General features: G+C 35.5%; 1 protein-coding gene across 1 annotated transcript in view; it reads left to right on the forward strand.

The window, feature by feature from the left end:
- USP34 (ubiquitin specific peptidase 34) overlaps nucleotides 1–17,284 on the forward strand; it is a 213,680-nt gene that overhangs the window by 113,336 nt on the left and 83,060 nt on the right. The window contains 7 exon segments of the mRNA XM_015557870.1: nucleotides 1,248–1,330; nucleotides 6,689–6,729; nucleotides 6,870–6,994; nucleotides 8,236–8,388; nucleotides 9,328–9,432; nucleotides 12,176–12,231; nucleotides 12,329–12,449. Coding sequence (XP_015413356.1) covers nucleotides 1,248–1,330; nucleotides 6,689–6,729; nucleotides 6,870–6,994; nucleotides 8,236–8,388; nucleotides 9,328–9,432; nucleotides 12,176–12,231; nucleotides 12,329–12,449 — 684 coding nt within the window.

The following is a 17,284-nucleotide window of genomic DNA, read 5'->3' on the forward strand; positions in this document are numbered from 1 at the left end:
TTTAAAAATAATTGGCTTGTTTTTTATTTTTTACCTTTAATTGTTGACACTATTATAGATGTCCCCTTATTCCCACTTTGGCCACTTCCACACAGCCCCCAAGAATTGGCTTATTTTTTAAAAAATATATGAAAGTACATTCTTAGTGAAAATAGTTCTGAATATACAAGTGAACTCCTCAGTCATAGATGACAACCATAAATAGCATTATTTTTTTTTTCTATGCACATGCCAGGGTTAGGTTTTTGTAGTTTACAAAAAGTACATACATTATGTATTTTACCGTTTATTCATCATAATAATTAGAGCTTAGTATGTAAATCTAAGCTGTTTGGGAACAAAAATTCTTGTTACACTAATTCTGGAGACAGAGTCATCCAATTTTGGTACACTATAGATAGTACAAAATTCTTTATATTTGTTTAATAGCCTTTACGAAGGTTGAAATTTCAAATTGAACTTTTATATTCCTTCCTAAACATAATTTTTCTTGAAGCTTTCCTGATTTTGCCAGGGACAGGTTTTGCACATTTTACATATATATATACTTGTGTTACAGTGCTCTCTAGTTACAGTGCACTTGTCTAACATCTCCAGGAAAGGAACAGTGTCTTATAAAATCAGTGCCCAGAATGAGCTCTAACCTACAGAAGAGATTCAATAAATTTTTAAATTAAATTAGCAAATTATTATTTTTTCCTATTATATGGACAAAGAGCTAGAATTTAGAAATTAAGTATTTATTAGAGTCGAAGCAGCTTGAAAGTCAGCAAACTCAACATTGAACCTTAGGATTTTAAATCTGAAATCCATGCTGTATATCCCTGGAGTATTATATTGTCTTCCTATATTCATTTCAGAATGGTTGAGGAGTCTGCTGTTGCTTGACTTCTTTTTCCTTGTTTCAGAAGTAGAAAATGTTTTATTCTTCACCTATGGTGCAAAAATCCACCAATGTGTGATATAGTATTTTTCTCTGACATGCAGGGAATCTGTGGAGCAAATATAAAAAAATAGTTTTATTTGTGTATTTCTAAATTTTGAATATTTTTTTGTTAAAGTTGCTTGTTTTCTAATATTTGATATTTTTACAGTATTTTCAAATGGCCATTCTAAGATACTCCTTGTCATAAAAAAATTTAACATAATTTTGAGTCAGGTTAAAAATGCAGTTGTGTGGTTTTGTGTTTTTTTTAATGTATTTAAAGATTTTTTAAAAATGTTTTTTGTTTTGTTTTGTTTTAAAGGTATTTCTTGTTCTTGTGCAAGGAACCAGCTTGATACAACGACTTATGTCTGTTGCTTATACCTATGATAATCTGGCTCCTAGGTATGATGTTTTTAACATAATTTATGTATGCATTTGTGGTAAGAATATAGTGTTTTAAAGCTTCATTTTTTAAAACATTTAATACTTAGAAAAATTTTAGGGTGTTTTTATGAACTCCCACACTGCTTATCTAGATTTGCATATTATTATCAACATTTTGCCAATTTTATCACATAATCATGAGTGTGTGTATAATCTGTGTGTGCGCGAACACATTCATTTACATATTATACTGAATCTTTGCGAGTAAGTTTCAGACATTATGACCATTTACTCATAAGTACTTTCATGTGTATCTCCTAAGACCAAGGACATTTTATTAACTACTAGTGTAAAATAAGTTTAGAAAATATTCTCTAATACACAGTTGGTACTCAATGTCTCATTAGAACCACATACTACTATTGCGTTTAGTTGTCATATTTCATTTCCTTTAATCACTGATACTGTCTTAGCTTTCTTTTATGATACTGACATTTCTGAATAGTACAGGCCAATTCTTTTATAATGCACCTTTCGATCTAGGTTTTCCTGATTGTTCCTCATGATTAGATACGGATTATATATTTTATCAGGAATACTCGATAAATAATAATCTTCCCCAATACATCCTGGTGATGTCAGTTTGTCCATTATTAGTGATATTAATTATGATTGGTTAATCTGGTTTCCTTTAGCTTTTTCTACAGTGTTTCTGATTTTTTTCTTTGCAATTAAAAGTAACCCGAAGGGACTATATTTTGCAATTGCTTAAATTTCCAGCTCCTATAATAAAATTTTCATTCATTGATTTTTTTCTTTTAAGCATTCAGTGATGATCTTGCCTGAATTAAAAATATTGGTATAGCCCTCGCCAGGTGATTCAGTTGGTTGGAGTATTTTCCTATACATCAAAAAGTTGTGGGTTTGATTCATGGTCAGGGTACATACCTTGGTTGTGGGTTCAATTCCCAGTCGGGGTACATTTAAGAGTCAATCGAGCGCTCTCTCTCTCGCTCTCTCTCTTTCTCTCTCTTCTCCTTACCTTCTTTCTCACTCCTTTCTTTCTCTTTCTAAAATCAATAAAAAAACATATCCTAGGGTGAGGATTAAAAGTTAAAAAAAAGTAATATATATTTATGAACTAGTGGTTTTTCTAACTCTTAACATTCCTTTTATGTTTATTAGTTGACATTTTATTGTTAGGAAGTGCTTTCTCTTCTTTCCTTTTATTTAATATCAGTTTGGATTTTTTTTCATTCAACATGTTGTAATTCATTACCATTACTATTCACTTTACTAAAATTATTCCTGAGTTGGCCTCGTCAGGCTTGTTCATGTGTCTTTTGACATATCACATTATTTTGTGTGGAGGGGAGAGATCCTTTTTTCCCCCTTCCAGGTTTGTTGTTTCTCTGCCTTAGTTCTAGAATCAGCCATTTTCTTTAAGAAGCCTGTTGGTAGGGAACCTCAGAAATATGGGTGCGTGGTCTACTCATTGCTACCAGTGTTTCCGTGCTTCTCTGCCCTCTGGATAGAGCTGGAAATAAGAATATAGTTAAACATGTAATATGATTTTATGGATTTGAGTTATGTTGGAAAAGCTTTTTTAAATGTACAAGTTATTCCCCCCCCACCCCCCTGAAATTAAAGTATTGTATTTGCTGACTAAATACATGGGGAGCAGGGAGAAAGGGGGAGAGAGAGAGACCGATTGGTTATGCCTCCTGTACATACCCCTACAGGGTAATGAACCCACAACCTAGGTATGTGCCCTGACCAAGAATCAAACCTGCAGCCTTTGGTATATGGGACGATGCTCCAACCACTTGAGCCACATCACCCAGGGCCTAAGATTATGTCTTTCTTAATGTACTTTTCTTTAGTGTCTGTCCCAATTTCATTCACATTCATTCCTTGATCAATACCTGCTTTACCCCACTAGACTGGTTAAGTATAAGTACTATATAAACTAAATGTGATTTTGCTCACCATTATATTTTCAGTGCCAGGTATCTTACCTCATAGTTTAAAAACTTATGAACAAGTAACATGGGGAAATGAAGAAAATGATGTTAACATGGCTTTGATTAATATGATAAAATACGTTTTATACCCCAACAACCAGTTACTCTCAGCTAAATATTTCTTAACTCTTCCTCCTTGTCCTCTAACACACACTGTTCCTCAGTATTCACACAGTACAATACATTGAGTTAAAGCAATTCAATGACTGCTTTCGTCCACTTTTTGTTCACTTGACTCTGTTAACCTCATGCAGTGAAAAATAAATATGCAGATTTGATACCAGGTTTTGCTGCTGGTTCTCTGTGTGGCAGTTCTTGTTTTCGTTCTAGCAGTTCCATTTTTACTTTATTTTAGAGAGAGAGAGAGAGAGACTTCGAGACATCAATTTGTTGTTCTATTTATGCATTCATTCGTTGCTTATATGTGCCCTGACCAGGGACCCAACCCACAATCTTGGTGAATTTGGATGATGCTCTAACCAACTGAGCTTCCCAGCCAGGGCCAGTAGTTCCATCTTAAAAAATTCATTAAAACCTTTGTAATGTGAGCTCTTGTCCACTCCCCATTCCCACACTTCATCTCTGTGATTTCTCAGCTTCTATTTCTGCACCATTATCTTTTCATAGGTTCTAACCCTCCATTAATAAGGTGCTAGGACAGTGGTCGGCAAATTGCGGCTTGCAAGCCACATGCGGGCGGCTCTTTGTGTGGCCACGAAGTTTCAATCACACTGTATGTGCGCGCCCGCACTTGGTATTTTGTGGAAGAGCCACACTCAAGGGGCCACAGTTTGCCGACCACTGTGCTAGGAGATTTATATCAAAGCAGTTAAAACACTTTTTGCTTGTATTATCAAAAATCATTTAATACTACAAATTTAAAAGATAGGTGAGTAAGCTGCTCTGGTAAAGTTAACATACCAATATGTTTATAGTATGTTTAATATTAATAAAGTTTGATATATAAAGTTTTTACTTCTTATTACCTTTTACTTTAAATCAGTAATATGGGTGAGCCTTGCTTTGGGGGACTTTAAAAGGTATTCTGTGAATTAATAGCAAAGTGTGAATGCTAGAGATTAGCGATTTTTTAGAAGTTTATTTGTAAGCCCAAGCTGGTTTAGCTCAGTGGATGGAGTGTCGGCCTGCAGACTGAAGGGTCCCGGATTTGGTTCCCATTAAGGGCATGTGCCTTGGTTGTGGGCTTGATTCCCAATGGGGGGCATGCAGGAGGCAGCTGATCAGTGATTCTCTCTCATCATTGATGTTTCTATCTCTCTCTCCCTCTCTCTCTGAAATCAATAGAAATATATTTTTAAAAAGTTTATTTATAAGGCAAATAATTTATATTTAATCTTGTTAAAATAAAAATTTCAATTAGTTTTCTTGAAACTGAATACATTTTCTTTTAAAATATTTTTATTGATTTTAGAGAAAGGAGAGAGATACAAATATCAATGATGAGAGAGAATCGTTGATCGGCTGCCTCCTGCATGCCCCGCTACTGGGGGTCCAGCCCACAATCTGAACATGTGCCCTGACTGGGAATTGAACCATGACCACCTCCTGGTTCATAGGTTGCATAGGTCGATGCTCAACCACTGAGCTATACCAGTCGGGCAAAGTAATATATTTTCCATTGAAGTTACTAAAAGTATTAGGGAAAATAAAGATGAAATTATATTAAATTAGTCAGCTTTCTTTACTTTTTAATAATTTGTTTTTTAAAAAAATATATATTTTATTGATTTTTTACAGAGAGGAAGGGAGAGGCATAGAGAGTTAGAAACTGGAACACTTGTTCCAGGTGGATACAATCAGCTGCCTCCTGCACACCTCCCACTGGGGATGTGCCCGCAACCAAGGTACACGCCCTTAACTGGAATCAAACCTGGGACCCTTCAATCTGCAGGCCGGCACTCTATCCACTGGGACAAACCGGTTAGGGCTTAATAATTTGCTTTTAACTATTCATGCTAGAAGCTGGCACTAACAATACAACAGCATTAAACAGAACCTTTCATAGCTGAAAGCTTTTCTGAAAGGGTTTGTTGAGCTGAATGCTAGTCAGAAGAGGACTAAGTCCTGGGGCATGAAATCTAAACCAACGGCAGCAGGGCTAGATGGAATAGACTACCTGTCCCCCATTCTGGAGTTGTGGGCTCTTTGTACATTATAGAAGAAAGATGTAAGTTGTTTTGAAAGAATTTACATTGGCTAAGTAAAGGAGGAAGGTAAAGCAGGGGCAGTTCTAGGATAGGTGCATAATCCCTGAAGAAGAAATGTTTACTACTTTTGATTGGTTGCAGGGAACAGTCCTGAAAGTTCATGCATAAGCAGATTGTGATGGTTTCTGGTGGTTGCTCTAGGACAGTGATGGCGAACCTTTTGAGCTCGGCATGTCAGCATTTTGAAAAACCCTAACTTAACTCTGCTGCCGTGTCACATATAGAAATTTTTTGATATTTGCAGCCATAGTAAAACAAAGACTTATATTTTTGATATTTATTTTATATATTTAAGTGCCATTTAACAAAGAAAAATCAACCAAAAAAATGAGTTCGCATGTCAACTTTGACACGCGTGTCATAGGTTCGCCATCACTGCTCTGGGAGTTGCTTCAAAGCTCCTTCATGTATTCAGGAATGTGAGCATTGTTAGTTGGCTCACAGACATTAATTAACTGGTTGAATACTCTTGTCTCTCTGTCTCACTTTCTGGCCTGCTATAATTTAATTTAGTACTTCTCAGAATTTTTTTTCTTGTCAAAGGAAGGGCATTTTATGTCAATGTATGATTCTTCTTTTAAAGCAGCAGTTCTCAACCTGTGGGTCGCGACCCCTTTGGGGGTTGAACAACCCTTTCACAGGGGTCGCCTAAATACATCCTGTATATCAGATATTTACATTACGATTCATAACAGTAGCAAAATTACAGTTATGAAGTAGTAATTAAAATAATATTATGGTTGGGGGTCACCACAACATGAGGGAACTGTATTAAAGGGTCGTGGCATTAGGAAGATTGAGAACCACTGTTTTAAAGAATCTAAAGTTTAGACTAAACCATTGTGACCTTTCTCTTGAATAACAGCCGATGAGTATTTGTTGAGGGTTTATTTATTTCAATCAATATTGGTTTCAGTCAAATTTTATTAAATCTGAGCATCCATTTGTTTGCTATAAGATTTAACCAGTGAATTTTAAAATAAAAGATAAGAGTCATAGAAAAAAATAAAAGTAGCTTTCTAAAATCTAATGTTTTTTAATGGGGAAAGTTGTATATACTTTTAACTAAGTTATTTTTAATTCATTACTGAATTTAATTGGTGGTGGTGTATTTTTGTTTGCAGAGTTTTGAAAGCTCAGTCTGATCACAGGTCTAGACATGAAGGTAAGGATTTAAGAAAGTTAATTTTTCAGAGGTAAACATTTAGATAACTAGATAAATTTATATGTATTTTTAAATAATGAACATTGTTTTCTTTACAGTACCAAGCCCTTATAATTGTATTTTTTCTACTTTTTCTTTAGTTTCACATTATTCAATGTGGCTCTTGGTGAGTTGGGCTCATTGCTGTTCTTTAGTGAAATCTAGCCTTGCTGATAGTGATCATTTACAAGATTGGCTAAAGAAATTGACCCTCCTTATTCCTGAGGTAAGATAAAAATAAAGATTAGTAGTTACGCTTTACTTTTTATATTATTAACATCCTATATAATAAAAACATAATATGCTAAGTGTCCGACCGATCAGTCAACCATTCAGTCAACCACTCCACCAGTTGCTATGATGCACACTGACCACCAAGGGGGAAGATGCTACAACAGGTAGGTTAGCTTGCTAGCTGGGGTCTGGCCAATCAGGACTGGGCGAGATGGCCCTGATCCCTGGCCAGGCCGAGGGACCCTACCCACGCACGAATTCATGCACCAGGCCTCTAGTTGATAATAAAAAAACTAATGGAAACAAATGATCCCACAAATATATCACATCATCTGGAAGATCTAGAATATTTTGAAACTATCTATACTTAAATGTGAATGTTACATATTCTATAGCATTCATATTTGTCTTTTTCTGAAATACTTCTTTATAGATTATTTTGCTTTTTTTAAAAAAATTGCTCTTTTCTGGGACATGGAGAGGTGAGCGTTTATTGTCATTTAGCGTTTATTGTGGTCATTTACGTTTTATAGAAGTTCTTATTTGTGGGGTTTTTTTCTATTTAATTAGAGTATATCTTAGATGCAAGTGAAACTAAAAGTAAATATATTTTCTTTGATTCCATTATTGACATTGAGGAGGACAATATAATTTTCACTAACTATATCTTTGATATTACTCACACCATATTCCTACGTGAAATAGTAGAAACATACTCTTACTATCACTTAGCCCCAACAATCACATCCTTTTTAGACAGTACTGTATAAAACTGTACTCTGAGTTGATGAATATGTGTTTTTGTTCTGGTTCTGTCCCAAAGAACCATTGTGACATTTGGGCAGGTACCTTAGAATTGGTAAAATGTTCTACTTTAAGTGTTTTATAAATTGCTGTTATGAAAATATTTTATCCTGTTACTTAATCTTGTACATAAATTAATACGTATATTTTCTCCTCAATTCCTTGTATTTGTCTATTATTATTGTTTAATTGGTTTTATTTTATGGCCATATTTAGGATTTCTCAGATATGTTTTTACATATTACTATATACTTTGGAGTACTTTATTTGGTCATATATTATTTATATGCGTGAATATGTGATCAGAACATTGCATTTTAAAATGTTACTAAATAAGTCGCCTAATGTTATTTCTGCCAACATATTAAGCCTAATATTAACTGTTTAATACTAACTCAGATTGTCTTTGGAACTTTTTTTTTCATTTAGACTGCAGTCCGACATGAGTCTTGCAATGGTCTTTATAAGTTATCTCTATCAGGACTGGATGGAGGTGACTCAATCAATCGCTCTTTTCTGCTACTGGCTGCCTCAACATTGTTGAAATTTCTTCCTGATGCTCAAGCTCTCAAACCTATCAGGGTAAGATTTTACTGTATTCAGGAGTGGTTTCTATTTTTGCAGTTTCCTTTGCCCAATTTTATTATCATATTACATTATTGTAGTAATTTTGAGTCCTTGTTTACTATCTATAGTTTTTACCAAGATAATAATACTTACATAGTTCTTACAGTGACAGCATTGTGACCATGTTACACCTACGAGTAGAATATGTTTGTTTTGATTTCAGCTTTAGGGGATCTGTCATGGATATTCTGTTTTGGAAATAACATTTGTTCTTACTATATTTTTGGGCCTGTGTTAGTAAGTTGAATGTCAGAAACATCATAAATTTAGCTATCATTTAATTTAGTCACATAGGGTTTTATTATTATTATGATATTCTCAATTTCCAATTTTCATCCCTTTCCCATGTATATATTAGCCTTGTAAAAGCATCTACCACATAATAAATCCTGAGCCCATTAGTAAGTAAATTTTACTAATCCCAGAAATATGTTGTATTGTAGGATTTACTTTCCTCCACCATATTAACCTATCATCGACTATGTAAGAAATACGATGTGTTCTTTATTTTTCAGATTTCAAAATTATAATAGACCATTGCATGTGGGTAGCTTTATATATACTCATGTTCTGTAGGTTTCTTGTATTCCAACATTTTCATTGAATTCTTAATTTATATCACATTATTTAACATACATTATTCATATCTTTTTCAAGTAGGTTGTAAGTAATTTGAGAGTAACGTTATTCTGAGTTTTCTCATTCACTATGTTCTTAGTTTTCTAACTTTATAGAAAATAGGAGTGTTGTCTTCATATTTTTGTTAAGTTTTTATTACTGTTTAGTTTGTATTACGATTTAATTCTTTTCATAGTGTAGTTTCTTAAATATATTGTAATTTTAAGTGGTTTTCCTTTTAAAAATGATTTTACAAAGTTAAAATTTTTTTAATAGATAGATGATTATGAAGAAGAACCAATGTTAAAACCTGGATGCAAAGAGTATTTTTGGTTATTGTGCAAATTAGTTGACAACATACATATAAAGGACGCTAGTCAGGTATGTTCAGGAAATTATACATTATGATGTTAATAGAAATGAATTATGCACATATGTGTTCATACTTTATAGGTCCTTATTAAAGCATTTCAATCAATGAGTTGAAAATGTTTTGATTTTTCTACTCGATTTGCACCTTTCTGTTCTGCTCTAATTCCTTTCTTCTTTTTACTTTTATCTTTGTTGAAATGGCTTTATCTAGTATCTACATATAAGTAGTTTTCCTGTCTCTGTTGAGTAAGATTTCTGGATGCAAAATGTGACATTCAGACTTTAAATTTAAATACAGCTTTCTATAATAGCCTGTAGATTTGGATTTCAGAATATAAAATAAAATTGCAATTCAAATAGAAGTTGTTTTAAGGTCAAAGAAACACTGTGAGTTTGCTGATCTAATTTTCTTTTAGTAAAGTAAAATATTTTCATCTAAACAATTGTTTAAAACTAGTGAATTTCAAAAACAAATTGGCTACATAAAGTCTTTTGATTTTTTTCGCTTATAAATTTAGTAAACTAAAATGCATCTAAATGATCTCAGGAAAAAAAAAGAGAAACAACTTAAACCAAATACATTTAAATATTTAGGAAACATTTTCTCTGATTTTTTTTTAATATATTTTGATCAAAGTGCAATATATACACTTTACATACAAAATACCCTGTAGTGTTTGAACTTCTCTTTAAGAAACTGTTACATCTGAATTCTTTTATTTTTTATTTTTGGTTAATCTTCACGCGAAGATATTTTTTCCATTGATTTTTTTAGAGAGAGTGGAAGGGAGAGGGAAAGATAGAGGGAAATACTGATGTGGTGAGAAACACACTGATTGGTTGCCTCCCACATGCCCCTGACCAGGGCCAGAGCCTGCAATGGAGGTACATGCCCTTGTCAGGAATCTAACCTGGGACCGTTTAGTCCACAGGCTGACACTCTATCCACTGTGCCAAACCAGGTAGGGCTAATTTGAAATCTTAGGTTTTCTACTTTTCATTTAAGAAATAATTGTAAAAATTAATATTAAGTATGCTTTAATTTGCTTGATTATTCATAAAACTAGAGACCTAGTGCACAAAATTTGTGCATTGGGGGGAGGGGTGTCCCTCAGCCCAGCCTGCACCCTCTCCAATCTGGGACGCCTGGGAGGATGTCCGATTACCGGTTTAGTCTAAATGGGCAGTCGTACATCCCTTTCACAATCTGGGACTGCTCGCTCCCAACTGCTCGCCTGCCTACCTGCCTACCTGATTGCCCCTAACCGCTTCTGCCTCCAGCCTGATAACCCCCTAACCACTCCCCTGCCATCCTGATCGATGCCTAACCACTCCCCTGCCGGCCCAATCGCCCCCAACTACTGCCCTCCCCTGAGCCTGGTTGCCCCTAACTGCCCTCCGCTGTAGGCCCGGTCACTCTCAACTGCCCTCCCCTGCCAACCCAGTCCCCCGTAACTGCCATCCCCTGCTGGCCTGGTTGCCCCCAACTGCCCTTCCCTGCTGGCCCGGTCCCCCCTAACTGCCCTCCCCTGCCGGCCTGGTTGCCAGAGAAGAAGGGAGATGGAGAGAGATAGCACCCACACCTGCCCTACCCTGCCAGCTATCTTGTGGCCATCTTGTGCCCACATGGGGGCCATTTTGTGTGAGGGCGGAATGGGCAATTTGCATATTACTGCTTTATTATATAGAATATTGATGTCACATAAACATCGTTTTTTTTTTAAATCTGGTGGTGCCTATTAAAAGTAGGAATCTAATATTTCTTGCTTGCCAAACATTTTCCTTCACAGAGATTGTCTTTAAGAATCCTCTTAAATTAAGTTCTAGCCCAGCCTGTGTGGCTTAGTGTTTGAGCATCAACCAATGTACCAAGAGGTCCCTGGTTCAATTCTTGGGCATGTTGTGCCTGGGTTGCGGGTTCTATCCCCAGCAGAGGAGGGTGCAGGAGGCAGCCCATTGATCAGCATCGATGTTTCTGTGTCTGTCTCTCTTACAATTTTTCTAAAAATCATAACATTTAAAAAATATTAAATTCTAGTTTATATAATCTTAAAATTTTTTGCTCAGTTGTATTGGTAATTAAAGCTTTTTGAAATTATTTAACTGTATGTAAGTTTATTTTTAAAGCCTAGTTTAAAGGTGGTGTTAAAAAACCTTAATAGCTGAATTATATAGTATGTGATTATATCTTAATAAAATTGTTAAAGAATAAAAAACAACATGAAACCTTAGTATCTCCTCAATAAATAACTGTGACAATCATAATTTGTTAGTAACATTCCATAGCATCTTTTGTTTTTTAATTTTTATTGATATATATATATGTATATACATAAACACATATATGTATGTATTTATCTTTTTGAGAGAGGGAGAGAGGGAGAAACATTGATATGTTGCCTCCCTCATGCACCTTGCCTAAGGATTGAACCCACAAACCTGGCTATGTGCCCTGCCCGGGAATTGAACCCGCTACCTTTTGGTGTATGGGGCAGCGCTCCAACCAACTGAGCCATAACGGCCAGGGCCTATTGTATCTTTTTTGAAGGACTGTCAATGATGTGTTTACAACTATAATATTATTAATTTGACATATGTAAGTAAATGAGTTAATTAATAGGTATATTCATGTATTTAGGAGAATCAAATTGTTATTACTTTCAAGGAAAACATTTTTTATGTTGTTTTAATAATCTCTGAATTACTAAGTAAAAATTTACATTTGAATTTTATATTTTCTCTTTGTATTAAGACAACACTCCTCGACTTAGATGCTTTGGCACGGCATTTGGCTGACTGTATTCGAAGGTAAAATTTGATATAAAATTGACAGTTATATTGTTGAGGAAAGGTAAAAGGACATAATCATGTAAACTATCTGTTGTTTTGCTTATATTCTCTGTAGCAGGGAGATCCTTGATCATCAAGATGGTAACATAGAAGATGATGGGCTTACAGGACTCCTCAGGCTTGCAACAAGTGTTATTAAACACAAACCTCCCTTTAAATTTTCAAGGGAAGGACAGGTAGGTATTAAGACATCTAAATATCTGTGTGAAATGTGTTTGAAACTTTTTTTTGTTGCAATGAAAAATTTCCTTAAACATGCAAACGTAAAGTTTACTAGAACTTTACTGCTGGGAGGAAAAGTGAACTGTGAATAAAATGAACCCTGGAAATATAAACCTTAGGCTCATTTTTAGAATGCAGAAATAATATTTAATTTCTATGACTATATATAGAGAAAACCTTTATTGGTATAGTTTTGTGGGATTGAGTATTTTGAATAGTAACTTACACAATGGAGTTAATAACCAGTCATTATAGAGTACCTGTTTTACTGGTTTTATATTTGAAAGGCCCATTTGACATAAAATCTATTTGATACACTTAATGACTGAACCAACAAATGTCTAATTACTCTTTAGATTGAGTTATTCACTCTTCCATTGGCACTTTTGTCATTTCTTGCAGGGAGTGAGTTATTTATGATCTGGAGAGTTGGTTATTGATTGTGTCAGAAAACAGGCTGGAAAATTGTTCCCATGAGCATTGACTAAGAATTCTTGAGATGAACTTAGGGTGACATTCTTACCTATCTTAAATCTGTGTTACTTCCTCTATTCCTTAAAGCTCCTTCCTGTGCTGTTTCTTCTGGGTCCTTCCATTATTTTTCCATTATACCCAGTGGGAATAATTTGATCGATTCATAATCTTTCTGGTTGAAGTCTTATATATAAACCAATATATAACTATTATTCTAAAGTAGAAATAATAGTTTTTCTGATAACATCATTGTAAAGCAAAAATCATAAGTAATGAAAAAAATTTTAGATAGTAGAAAGAGAAGATTCCTTTATATAGTTCATTTTCCAATGATGCTTTGATGATGGCATTCCAGGGCTTTCTGTGGATATAGTAAATACACAAGTATATAATTTATGTTATAGAAACACCATTCTGTGATCTGCTTTCTTCATTTAAAAAATGAATATATTGCTCTAGCCGGTGTTGCTCAGTGGATAGAGCGTTGGCCTGCAGACTGAAGGGTCCCGGGTTCGATTCCGGTCAACATGTTTTTAAAAAATATATTTTTTTATTGATTTCAGAGAAGAAGGGAGATGGAGAGAGATAGAAACGTCAATGATGAGAGAGAATCATTGATCAACCGCCTCCTGCATGCCCCACATTGGGGACTGAGCCCGCAACACGAATATGTGCTCAGCCATTGAACCAAACCAGTAATAAATTCTTAAAGTAAATTTAATTAATTAGAATACATCACTTTACAAAAGACTATATCATTTTTATATTCCCAGCTGTACTACATGATAGGTGTGTTTAACTGGTGTGCAACAGAAGCACAGTAGTGAGGTTGAGCCGCTTTTCGTGTGTTTGAAAGCCATTTATCTGTGTTACCTTTTCTCCAATCTGTTAAAATCTTTTTCTCATTTTCCTAATATGTGTATAACTAGAGGCCGGGTGCACAAATTCGTGCACAAGTGGGGTCCCTCTGGGTGGCCTGCAGGGATCGGGCCGAAACCCACAGTCCAACGCTGCCTGAAGCTCCTGCCTGTAGCTCCTGCCTGCCGCTCCCACCCATCCCGGCCCCACTGTGCCTGCCGCGGGCTCACGCCCAATCAGTCCCGATCAGGACAAGTTCGTACTGCTGCAGCAGTGCTCACCAGCCATGAGCCCTGCATCTGATGCCCTCCCAAGGGGAGTGGCCTGCAGGATCGGGCTGAAATCAGCTCTCCAACATCCTCTGAGGGGTCCCAGATTGCAAGAGGGTGCAGGCCAGGCTGAGGGACTCCACCGGTGCACGATTGAGCTGGGGAGGGACTACAGGAGGGCTCCAGGGCACATCCATCCCATCTTGCTCAGTCCCGATCGGCCAGACCCCAGCAGCAAGCTAACCTACTGGTCAGAGCATCTGCCCCCTTGTGGTTAGTGTATATCATAGTTACTGGTCGATCCGTCGACTGTTCCCTGGTGATCAGTGCATGTCACAGCAACTGGTTGACCAGTTGACTGTCTGCCCCTTGGTGGTCAGTGCATGTCATAGCGAGCAGTTGAGCTGCCTTAGCATATCATTAGCTTATTATGCTTTGATTGGTTGTCCTGCTGTTCGGTCTATTTGCATATTATTTTTTTATTATTAGGTGTGGTTTTTTTTTTTTACTAATTTGTAGAATATTTTCCATAAAATAAATTCCTTTGTAATTTGAATTGCAAGTACTTTATCTGTTTGTCTTTTTTGTTTGTTTTTTATTTTCTTTATTGGTTGAGGTATTACATATGTGTCCTTAACTCCCTTTTGGCCCTCACGCCGCCCATGCCCTGATTGTCTTTTGACTTTGTGCTTTTGTTTTGCTTGTTTTCCTAAGCAGATTTCACTTTCATTTAATCAGATTTACTAATCTTTTATAGCTTTTGGATTTTGTATTATACTTTAAGAACTCACAGTTTTCTTACACTTTCATTATTTTAGTTTTTACTTCTAATTTTGTACTATAAGTGATTTATTGAGGTGAAAGGAATGAAATGGGGAGTTAATTTTTATATAGCTACCCAGTTCTAATAACTGGCTAGGTTTTGTTTTGTTTTTGTTCTTAATCCTCACTCTAGGATATTTTTCCATTGATTTTTTTAGGGAGAGTGGAAGAGAGAGAGGAAGACAGAGAGAAACATTAATGTGAGAGAAACAACATCGACTGGTTGCCTCCTGCACAAGTCCTAGCCAGGGCCTCGGTTGGGGAGCATCCTGCAACCAAGGTACATGCCCTTGACCTGAATTGAGCCCAGGACCCTTTGGTTCACAGGCCGACACTCTATCCACTGAGCCAAACTGGCTTGAGCAAGGCTAGCTTTTTTTTAAATCACTGATTACAAATTCCTTTCTAGAATCATCCTTAACTGGCGTATGTATTTGTATTTATTTCTGGACTTCCTGTTTCACTTTACCCATACATTCATTCATCAACCTTATATCCTTATTACATAGTTGTATAGTTAGTATCTTGTAGAGATGGCCCATCTTTCTTATTACTCCTCAGAATTTTCCTGGCTATTTATTTTTCACGTGAACTTTAGAATCAATTTGTCTCGTTCTTTCAAAAATTTAAATTCTGTTACTTTTTAAAATTTGGGTTGTATTAAATTTATGGTTGATATAGAAAAATTGACATTGTATTGAATTTACCTGTACAAGAACAGGATCTGTCTCTTTATTTATAGAAGACCAATCTTTTTGCGTTTTTCACTTTGAGGTTTTTATTTGAATATTGTGAATTTTAAGCATTTCTTAAGATTATTTCTAGGAATTTTATTTTCATAATTGGCATCATAAATGGAATCCTTTCTACAATTATGTTTCCTAACTGGTGGTTTATGTACAGCATTTTCTGTCTATGAATTTGTTGTAGGCCATCTTAAATTCACTTGTTTATAGACTTTTTTCAGCTGTCTTCACTTTAATCTTCAGTATTGTCATTGAGTTTCCTTTTGTTTTTTTATTTATCATATGCAAGTAATTGATTTTTAAGTTTTATCTCTTCCCAGTTTTTTTTAATACATTTTATTGATTTTTTACAGAGAAGAAGGGAGAGGGATAGAGAGTGAGGAACATTGATGAGAGAGAAACATCGATCAGCTGCCCCCTGCACACCCCCTACTGGGGATATGCCTGCAACCAAGGTATATGCCCTTGATTGGAATCAAACCTGGGACCCTTCAGTCCGCAGGCTGATGCTCTATCCACTGAGCCAAACCGATTAGGACTCTTCCCTGTTTTTAAAATTTATTTTTACTGTTAAGGGTATTACAAGTGTCCATCATACCTTTTGCCCACCTCTGGTCTTCACTGCACTAATTATCTGTGGCTTTCCTTCCTTTTAACTTGTCTAATTTTGTCTGGAACTTCCAGAACAATGTCAAATAATAGTTTTATTGTTTATTAGTAGTAGTTTGTTGAGAAGGTTTTCATGTTTATGTAGTCAAAACTATAGTTTTTTATAACTTTTTGGTGAGATGGGAAACCTATAGAAACACGTACAGGAGAGATGTGATCTGCATTGACATTTTAAAAGCTTCACTATACGTGTGGAGATCTAGGTGGAAAACTAGGAAAGGCAAGTGTGTTTGGATCAGGAGTCCAGTTAGAAAGTTTTGCAGTGTTTCTGGTGAAAAGTGGTTGGATTTGGAATATTTTAGAAGGTGGCGCTCACAAAACTTAAATTTAGATAAGATTGTGAGGTGGAAGAGAAGTTAATCAAAAGTGACTCCTCAATTTTAAGTCTTAGAAACTAAGTGAATGATAATGCCATTTACGAAGAAGAGGAAAACTCAGACTCCACAGGATGGGGAGAGAGTGGGTGTATCAAAATCAGGAGTTTTGTTTTAGACATGTTAAATTTGAAATGTCAATTTAGATAACCAGTGGCAGTTTAAGGCGGTTGGTTTGGTTGTAATTTTAAGAATAATCTGTATCTCCAATATATTTAATGTTCCTTTTCTACTTTAATGATTTTGCTTTTTTATTTAAGAATTTTTTAAAATTTCATTTAGAATTTTACTTTAGTTCAGAAGTCAATAAACGTTTTCTGCGAACAGCCTTACAATTTTAGGTTTTGCAGTCCAGGTATGGTCTCTGTCACCACCATCACCACTATCAACACTATTGTTACTGCTTCTCTTTCCTTACCTCCTTTCTTCCTCCCGTATTCTTGTTCCCCTTTAAAAATATAAACTCCATTTTTATCTGTACTGCCTTGCATAGTATCTAGCACATACATGTTGAATAAATGCATGCTTAAGACTTAGTCCTGATTCTTAAGAACTAACAATTTAATGGTTCACTTGT

Source organism: Myotis davidii, unplaced genomic scaffold (assembly GCF_000327345.1).
Source record: "Myotis davidii unplaced genomic scaffold, ASM32734v1 scaffold6, whole genome shotgun sequence".
Taxonomy (NCBI): Eukaryota; Metazoa; Chordata; class Mammalia; order Chiroptera; family Vespertilionidae; genus Myotis; species Myotis davidii.